This window comes from Panthera onca, chromosome B2, assembly GCF_046562875.1.
Source record: "Panthera onca isolate mPanOnc1 chromosome B2, mPanOnc1 haplotype 2, whole genome shotgun sequence".
NCBI classification, from domain to species: Eukaryota; Metazoa; Chordata; class Mammalia; order Carnivora; family Felidae; genus Panthera; species Panthera onca.
In genome coordinates, this window is record NC_138343.1 from 30,372,613 (window position 1) to 30,381,785 (window position 9,173).

The 9,173-nt window shown below is 47.5% G+C and overlaps 1 protein-coding gene across 2 annotated transcripts; it reads left to right on the forward strand.

Annotated features, from left to right (window-relative positions):
• The first annotated feature begins 2,022 nt into the window (after nucleotides 1–2,022).
• On the forward strand, nucleotides 2,023–4,067 carry AIF1 (allograft inflammatory factor 1). Of its 2 annotated transcripts, XM_060615088.2 has the most exons (6): nucleotides 2,026–2,161; nucleotides 2,338–2,399; nucleotides 2,491–2,557; nucleotides 2,925–2,966; nucleotides 3,149–3,311; nucleotides 3,862–4,067. In XM_060615088.2, exons 1-6 carry the CDS (start codon nucleotides 2,137–2,139, stop codon nucleotides 3,944–3,946), a joined length of 444 nt encoding a protein of 147 aa, XP_060471071.1. In that variant the 5' UTR covers nucleotides 2,026–2,136; the 3' UTR covers nucleotides 3,947–4,067. The 2 variants fall into 2 exon arrangements, with proteins under 2 accessions (XP_060471072.1, XP_060471071.1); XM_060615089.2 differs by lacking the exon at nucleotides 2,925–2,966 and having other exon boundaries at nucleotides 2,023–2,161.
• The last annotated feature ends 5,106 nt before the right edge of the window (nucleotides 4,068–9,173 follow it).

Here is a 9,173-nt window from a genome sequence, read left to right on the forward strand (position 1 = left end):
AGATCAAGAGTCACATTCTCCACTGACTGAGCCAGCCAGATGCCTCTAATATATTTAATTATTTATTTTTAATTTTTTTTTAAGCTTATTTATTTTTGAGAGACTGAGACAGAGCACGAGCAGGGGAGGGGCAGAGACAGAGAGGGAGACACAGAACCAAAGCAGGCTCCAGGCTCTGACCTGTCAGCACAGAGCCTGATGCAGGGCTCAAATTCACTAACCACGAGACCATGACCTGAGCCGAAGTCGGATGCTTAACCTACTGAGTCACTCAGGTCCCCCAATATATTTATTTTTATTGTCTGTCTGCCGCAATTACACTGTCCATGAGGACAAGAACTGACATTTGTTTGGTTCACTGAGCTAGCATATAGTAAGTACTTGATAAATATTTGTTGAATAAATGTATGAATAAGGAAATGAATTCCTCCCACTAGGCGATGAGACCTGAGTGCAGGGTTGCAGCTTTCTCTGAAGGGTTAGAGGCAGGTGCAATAAAGGGAAGTCAAAAAGTCAGAGTTCACCCCAGCATCTCCCCTGACCTGCAAGGGTCAGGGAGAGGGCAGTGAGAAGTAAATACTCCTGGCTGCAGAAGGGGAAATAAGGTGGAAGGAAGAGGAGAAGGAAAGGTGTCTCCATCAATGCTGGGGCAGGGTGGGTAGAGCTCTGGGTGGGGAGTTTGAACAAAATGTCTCAGTGAGGGGAATGCGTTATCCTCCCCTCCCCTAGAAGCAATTACCCATACAGCAAAAAAAGGAAAGCGTATATATGTAGTGAAGACATTTATTAGAGGTTACTTATCCACTCTCTTGAACCCACGGTGGCTGGCATCCCCCCACATGCACACACACATCCCTAATGTTGGTTTCACCTCCTGGCTCTTGTGTCTACAAATGCTGTCTCTCTCAGTAACACTTTCAGTTCCTCCAAAGAATCCACTTAAATTCTCGAATTCCTGAGCTCTGTAGATTTCACTAAATATTTCAAAGGAGATAAGATGAGTGGGTTACATTGCACATCCTAAAGTGAACAAATAAAACTCATTTGGGGGCACCTGGGTGGGTCAGTCAGTTAAGCGTCCAACTTCGGCTCAGGTCATGATCTTGTGGTCTGTGGGTTCAAGCCCCGCGTGGGGCTCTGTGCTGACAGCTCGGAGCCTGGAGTCTATTTCAGATTCTGTGTCTCCCTCTCTCTCTGACATTCCCCCACTCAAGCTTTGTCTGTCTGTCTGTCTGTCTGTCTCTGTCTTTCAAAAATAAATGGTAAAGATTAAAAAAAAAAACTCGTTTGTTAGACATTTCCACATTTCCAAGTGCTTCCGTGGAACTGCCAGACCAGAGAGTGAAGCTTCTCTCCCTTTCTGATCCCTCACATCTTGCATTCCTCCCAGATGTGCCAGTGGACTTCAGATTTTTCTCCCATTCATGGCCTAGAAAAATTCAGTCAGCCCTTCCTCAGCTGTCTATCTAAACCTGCATACCCAGAATCATGAAACCTGAGAAAATGCAAGCCTTGAGGGTTACCTGACCCTCTGGACCTGTTCAAAGACCATTTGTTCCTGAGAATAAATACTCCTCCGTCCCCCCCCTACCGCCATACTTCCAGTGGCTTCTTTCCTTTCTTATTCTTCTTTTTTAAGGTTTATTTTTGAGAGAGAGAAAGAGTATGAGCGTTGGTGGTCAGAGAGAGAGAGAGAGAGAGAGAGAGAGAGAGAGAGAGAGAATCTGAAGCAGGCTCCAGGCTCCAAGCTATCAGCACAGAGCCCGATGCAGGGCTGTACTCACGAACCTGGGAGACCATGACCGGAGCCAAAGTCCGAGAGTTAACTGATTGAGCCACCCAGGCGCCCCCAAGGCTTCTTTCTTTCATGCACACACTGGGCTCTCCTTAAGAGGAATTTGGGAGAATGTTATTTTCTCTTCTCCATCCTGCAGCCACCCCCCCCCTTCCTTCTGGGGTGCTCTTGTCAGCAAAAGCTGATGGGGAAGTGAAGCCTGGGACTAGAGGAAAAGCGAATAAGGGGAAAGGGGAAGTCTGGGAGGGAGGCCTCAGAAGAGGCTGATGGGAGAGGAGACAGAGGGCGCCAGCTTGGTCTGTACCCACCAGTCCACCGGCCTCTCCAGCAGCTGCTGAGCTATGAGCCACACCAGAGATTTACAAGGTAGGGAAGGTAGAATCGGCAGAGCCTAAAATGAGAGTAAAGAGATGGACAGATCTGGGCAGGGGCTGGGGGTGGTGAGCAGGCCTAGGAAGGCAGAAATGTGATGGCCCTGGGCGGGTGTGGGGGTAAGAAGAGGAATGGGAGGTAAGGAAGCATTAACCTTTGTGCCCCCTCAGGAGGAAAAGCCTTCGGGCTGCTGAAGGCCCAGCAGGAAGATAGACTGGATGAAATCAACAAGGTAAAAGGAAGATCTAAGGGGGCAGGGCCTGTGGGAAGGGAACCCTGGACCAGGGGACCTATCCTGCCTCTTGTTCCCCCCCCCCCAACAGCAATTCCTGGATGATCCCAAATATAGCAGTGATGAGGATCTGCTCTCCAAACTGGAAGCCTTCAAGAGTGAGGGGAAAACTGTAGGGGGGAGGGAGGGGAGGAGTGAGGAGGGCAGGATTTCCCCAAGGACAGAGAAGGGACAGCAGAGACACAAAATCTACATTTATGGTGGGAAGAAGGGAGGCTGCCCCTATTGCCCCCCTAGTTGCCGTCCCTTTCCTTGGGCTGCCCTGCCCAGCACCCTCTCTGTTTCCCTACACTTTAACAGGGCCCCTCTACCCGACCCACACTTCCTCAGGCTGCCCTACCTCCTCCTTTCACATCTTCCCCACCTAGGGCTTGGTTAGCAACTCCTTTCTCAATCCCCTGCCGTGCCCCTTCCCGAGGACCCTCCAGCCAGCGCTGACCCTATCTGCTTTCTCCCCTCACCCAGAGAAATACATGGAGTTTGACCTGAATGGAAACGGAGATATCGGTGAGAAAAGAGTGATCTGGGGAAGTGTGCAGACCCAGGAAGAGGGAGGTGTCTCCTGCAGTTCTTAGTGGTTTGGGAGAGGGCCCAGCTACCAGAGTAGGAGGGAGGAGAATGGGAATGTGAAGGTGAGGACAGAGAGAGACAGAGGCTCGTCTCCTCTCACCCCCATCCGCTGCCTCTAGATATCATGTCCCTGAAGCGAATGCTGGAAAAACTCGGGGTCCCCAAGACCCACCTGGAGCTGAAGAAACTAATCAGGGAGGTGTCCAGCGGCTCTGGGGAGACTTTCAGCTACTCTGACTTTCTCAAGATGATGTTGGGAAAGAGATCTGCCATCCTAAAAATGTGAGGGTCCAGTTCCAACCTCTCCTATACTTACCTGTTTTCCCCTCACCCCTATCCCTGTCCCCAGGCTCACCTACACATTACTCAGCATCCATTTCTTCCCTTCTTTGAGGGATCCTTCCAAGTTCCTATCCCTACCCATTGTTCTAGTCCCCACAGCCCCAAGCTCTCCCATCTCCGCTTTCCTTCCTCTTCCTCCCACCATAACAACCCCCATCCTCTTCCAGACTTTCTTAAAAGGTTTTTTTTTTTTTTTAATGTTTTTTATTTTTTATATTTGAGAAAGAGAGAGAGACAGATAGAGCTCAAGCAGGGGAGGGGCAGAGAGATGGAGACAGAATCTGAAACAGGCTCCAGGCTCTGAGCTGTCAGCACAGAGCCCTATGTGGGGCTCAAACTCATGAGCTGTGAGATCATGACCTGAGCCAAAGTTGGCTGCCCAACTGACTGAGACACCCAGGCGCCCCTTCCAGACTTTCACAGTAGCCTAAAACATATTCTCTTGAGAAGGCTATCTCCTGATCCCTCTGTCTTTTCCCATCTCAACCAGGATCCTGATGTACGAGGAGAAAGCAAGAGAACAGGAGAAGCCAGCAGGTCCCCCAGCCAAGAGAAATATCTCTGAATTGCCCTGATTTATGGTAGGGGAGATGTGGTGGGATTGATGGGGTTCCTAATCACCCCAGCATGGAAAAAGAACACAGAATTGTGAGCCACAGTTACACTAAATTAAATAAACTATCTTCCTTCTCCAGATCAAGTCAGCTCGGTCTCCGTTTGGGGGGAATTTTATCCTGGGTTTAGGGAGAAGTGAGGCCCTTTGAGGGAAGGGCAGCGAGGATTTGCTCAAATGAACAATCCATCCATGATTTTGTTTTAAATTTTTTTTTTTTAACGTTTATTTATTTTGAGACAGAGAGGGACAGAGCATGAACGGGGGAGGGGCAGAGAGAGAGGGAGACACAGAACTGGAAGCAGGCTCCAGGCTCTGAGCCATCAGCCCAGAGCCCGACGCGGGGCTCGAACTCACGGAACGTGAGATCGTGACCTGAGCTGAAGTCGGACGCTCAACCGACTGAGCCACCCAGGCGCCCCCATGATTTTGTTTTAAATGTTTATTTATTTTTGAGGGGGGGAGGGGCAGAGAGAGATAGGAGGACAGAGAATCTGAAGCTGTCAGTGCAGAGCCTCACACAGGGCTCAAACTCACAAACAATGAGATGATGACCTGAGCCCAAGTCAGAGGCTTAACTGACCCAGCCACCTAGGGGCCCCTCCTTCCACTAATTTTGTAAAGTGTCAACCACAGCAGATGGTTTTGTACTCCAAGGGAGATTCCAGATATATGATAGCCCTGATCTCAAGGAATTTAGATGGAACAAAAAGACATGTGCAAACAAACAAAAAAAAATCACTCAGGTCCACAAGGAAGAGCAAGGATTATCTTTTTTTTTTTTTTTAAGATTTTATTTTTTTTATTTTTTATTTTTTTTTAACATTTTATTTATTTTTGAGACAGGGAGAGACAGAGCATGAACAGGGGAGGGTCAGAGAGAGGGAGACACAGAATCTGAAACAGGCTCCAGGCTCTGAGCTGTCAGCACAGAGCCCGACGCGGGGCTCGAACTCACGGACCGCGAGATCATGACCCGAGCCGAAGTCGGCCGCCCAACCGACTGAGCCACCCAGGCGCCCCTAAGATTTTATTTTTTTTTAAGTAACTTCTACACCCAACATAGGGCTCCAACTCACAACCCTGAGATCAAGAGTCACATTCTCTATTGACTGAGCCAGCAGTCATCTCGAGCAACCATTACCTTGAACTGATATTCTCCACTACTAGTCTTTGTAAATTTTTAAAAAATGTTTCTTTATTTTTGAGAGAGGGAGACAGAGAGAGAGCATGAGTTGGGGGGGGGGGGGGCTTGTTGCAGAGAGAGAGGGAGACACAGAATGTGAAGCAGGCTCCAGGCTGTGACCTGTCAGCACAGAGCCCTACATGGGGCTCAAACCCACAAACTGTGAGATCATGACCTGAGCCAAAGTCAGAGGTTTAACCAACTGATAATTTAAATGTTAAATTAGTCACTGAGGTCCTTTTGGGGAACAACCTGCAGAAACTAAGTTTAATGAAGGGAAAGGGGGCTTCTATTAGGAGGTTATTGAGAACAGATACAGGGGATACTGAATCCCTGGGTAGCAGAAAGGATTAAAAAGCCAGTCCCAAGAAAGGCAGGAACCTCAGAGTTCCTGAGCCTTCAGTGAGGCTATCACTGGACCTTTCCTCCAACTGATAGGGAAAAATCTGTTATATGATGGCTGACAGGACTGATCAGGGAATTTCAGTCCCTGCCTGAAGACTTCCCTTCCGGGTTCTTCTTCCCACCCTGCTTGCCTCAGGCGCCAAATTACTAATAATGAGGAACGCGGAAGTAACAGACTATAAATTGTCCCCTCTGTTAATGTTCTGTGCTCAGACCTCTGGAGAATGATCTCCTCTGATTCCACCGTTGTAAATAAGCCTCCTTCCTTCCAAGATCTCCGAGTGCCGCTTGGTTCTTCTGCCAGGTGATCCAGACCAGTTTGTGTAACACAACGTGTCCAGATGAGTTAACTTAGCAACTCCCAGTTACTGGCTACTACTTCTGATTTCCTGACTTTCCGGGAAGAGGTAATCCAATTAGCCCAGCTCGTTTCAGGTACTGAGGACAGACTTTTGGCTCTTCCCAATGGTGAAGCCAGGTTGGCCTCCTAAAGAGCACTACAGTAACAACTGTATGGGACTTCAGATGAGGAAGAGGTCATTTCAAGTTGAATAACATATCCGAATATAATGAAATCAATAGCTAAGCTTTATTGAGCACCTACTATATGTGAGATACCAGCCTAAATGCTTTCCATATATTAATTCTCTTAATCTTTGCAACAACCCTGGTGATACTAGGGAGGATACAAAGGATCTAGAGCTTAAATAATTCGTTCACCCAGGATAAATAAATTGGGTTATATTCATACCTCAGACTATTACTATGCAGCAACAAGAATGAACAAAGTACAACTACATCAACAATGTGGAAGAATTTCATTAACATAATGTTAAGCAAAAGAAGACAGATGCAAAAGAACCCTTACTGTACAGTTCTATGTGGATACAGTACAAAATCGGGTAAAACTAATACATGTAGCAGGATGGTCAGGGAAGATGAAAATTTTGAATGGGTGATCAGGGTAGGCCTCACTGAGAAGATGACTAACACTGAACAAGACCTCACGGAGGTAAAGGAGCGAGGCATGTGGGTTTCTGGGGAAAGAACCAACTTGGCAGAGGAAAGAGAAGCAAAAGGGTCCCAAGGTGAGACATGCCTGGTAGAGGTAGGGAGAGTAATAAAATCAGGGGGCAAGTCATTTAGGGTCTTGCGGGCTACTCCAAGGACTTTGAGAGAAACAGAGGCATTATAGGACTTTGAGCAAGGGAGTCCTTTGAGGCTTCCTTTGAGGAAAGGTCCACCCTGAGTGCAGTGTAGAGGACAGACTGTAGGGACAGGGGTAGGAACAAGTGAGGAGGCTGTTGCTATAACCCAGGTGAAAATTGACAGTGGCTCAGATCAAGGTAGAAGCAGTGTATGTGAAAAGGCTGGATTCCGGGTATTTTCTCAAGACAGGAGTTCCTGTCTAATTGAAAGTGGGGAGTGAAATAAAGAAGGGAGTCAATGAGGATTCCAGGGTTTTTGGCTTAACTGTAATTTTTAATTTCCATCAGCTGAGATGTGGAGAGGACAGGTTTTGAGGTTCCGGAGATCAAATGTTCAGTGTTGGACCTACTGACTTTGAAATGTTCTTTTAGAGGGGCACCTGGGTGGCTCAGTCCACCTTCAGCTCAGGTCATGATCTCGTGGTTTGTAAGTTCGGGCTCTGTGCTGACAGCTCAGAGCCTGGAGCCTTCTTTGGATTCTCTTTCTGCCCCTTCCCCAGGCATGTGCACTCTCTCTCTCTCTTTCTCAAAACTAAAAAATAAAACACTAAAAAAAAAAAGAAATGATTAGATACCCAATAGGAGATGTCAAGGACATATATGTGTCTTCAAGTCTGGAGTTTGGGAGAGAGGTCTGCGATGAAGATATGCATTTGGGAGTCATCAGCACAAAAATGCTATTTCAAGTCAGGAGATTGATGTTCATGACACACGCAGGTTGGGTAAAGGGCTGGGGTGAAGGCTTGACTGGAGTCAATTTAAGAATGCATGACAGGAGGGGGCCTGGGTGGCTCAATATGTTAAGTATATGACTTCTGTTCAGGTCATAATCTCACATTTCGTGAGCATGAGCCCCACTTTGGGTGAACATGAACCCCACTTAGGGTAAGCCCCCCCTTCTCTCTCTGCCCCTCCTGGGATACTCTCTCTCTCTCTCTCTGCCCCTTGCTCACTTGCACGCTCTCCCTATCTCGCTCAAAAAAAAAAAAAAAAAAAAGAAAAGAAAAAAGAATGAATGGCAGGAAGGAAATCTGACTGTAAGTATGGATACTCTTCCAAAAAAATTTGCTGTGGTAGGAGACCTGGAAGAGGGGATAAGAGAATCATTTTGAATGTTTAAGAACTGAATTCATCTCAACTATTGTACTGAAGCTCAGGATAAAATTCTTACCTGGTTCTTGCTAATTTTTCTGCTCTAATTTTCCATACTAGAGAGGCAGTCTCTTAATTTAGTCACATCAGCTGAGGCACAGATCCCTAAAACCATGCCTCTGCTCATCAGTTCACTGGGCCTGAGCTGTGCACCCTTTCCTCAAACTTGGCTAAATCCTAACTAGTTCTTCACATTTTTTAATAAGAGTCAAGTTTTTCTAGAAGCATTTCTGAACCTCCCCAGGCAGGATCTGATTGTATTCCTCTACTTCCAGAATGTATTGTGGATGTCTCCGGCGGCTTCATAACAGTTGTCGAAGGATTTACTGAACGGTTAGTAGGTCTGATTGGAGCACAGTGATAGAAGACAAAGGAGGAAACTAGTACCGCATTTCGTAGAATAAAACCCATTGTGAAGAGAATACAAACTGCCAATAGTATCAGATATATAAATACATTCATGAAAATTGTTATAAAATTAAATGTCTTAGTCATTGGTTGCTGATATGCTAATGAAGAGGTCATTCCTACCCTATCTTTGTTCAAATGATTTGCATGTATTATGCAAATAAACAGAACTATCGAAAGAATGCCTACTGTGCACGGTGCCGACGATACACTCCCCTGGACCTCAGGATTGGCCTGTCTATCCACTTCATTTGCATGACGTGATTTAATAACTAGAAGGCCCCACCCCTCTGGAGCTTTCGCCCCTTACAAATGGACCCGTGTGTCGGGGACTCTTCCCTATTATCTAGGCTCCGCCCTCCGGCAGCTAATCCTTTCTGTCCCCTGCGTTCGCTCGGTCTCCCCCACTGAAAGCACTATCAGCCTTGCATCGTTTCCTTCATCTTCGCATCCCTACGTCTCACCGCTCCCATCTTTCCACGAACGCACGACGCACGCTCCGCCTCTCCTCCCTCCCCCCCACCCCCCGCCCCTATTCGTCGTGCAAATTCTGCGCCCCAACCGCCCGGCCGACAGACGCTGTATTCCCGCCCCCTCTACGCGTCTTAACGGCCGACGCCGGGGGCGCGTCTCTTTAGCCAACCGGCGTCCTAGCGCCTGTAAGTCCCTCCTCTTTATGCAAATAACCTGTGCCTGCTCCGCACGCCCTGCTTTTTTTTTTTTTTTTTAAATAGGGACAGCCCTCGAAGTAAAGAAGGATAGGGTGGGAAGTGCCCCGCCCTTTATGCAAATCAAGGGGCGTGTCGTGCGCTGAGGGAGGCGGGAGGTGG

Excerpts from the sequence above, each read along its gene's own strand:
- AIF1 (XM_060615088.2), top strand. The coding sequence starts at position 2,137 with ATGAGCCACACCAGAGATTTACAAG. Across the intron at positions 2,400-2,490 it reads GACTGGATGAAATCAACAAG|CAATTCCTGGATGATCCCAA; the intron begins GTAAAAGGAAGA and ends CCCCCCCAACAG. Across the intron at positions 3,312-3,861 it reads AGATCTGCCATCCTAAAAAT|GATCCTGATGTACGAGGAGA; the intron begins GTGAGGGTCCAG and ends CATCTCAACCAG.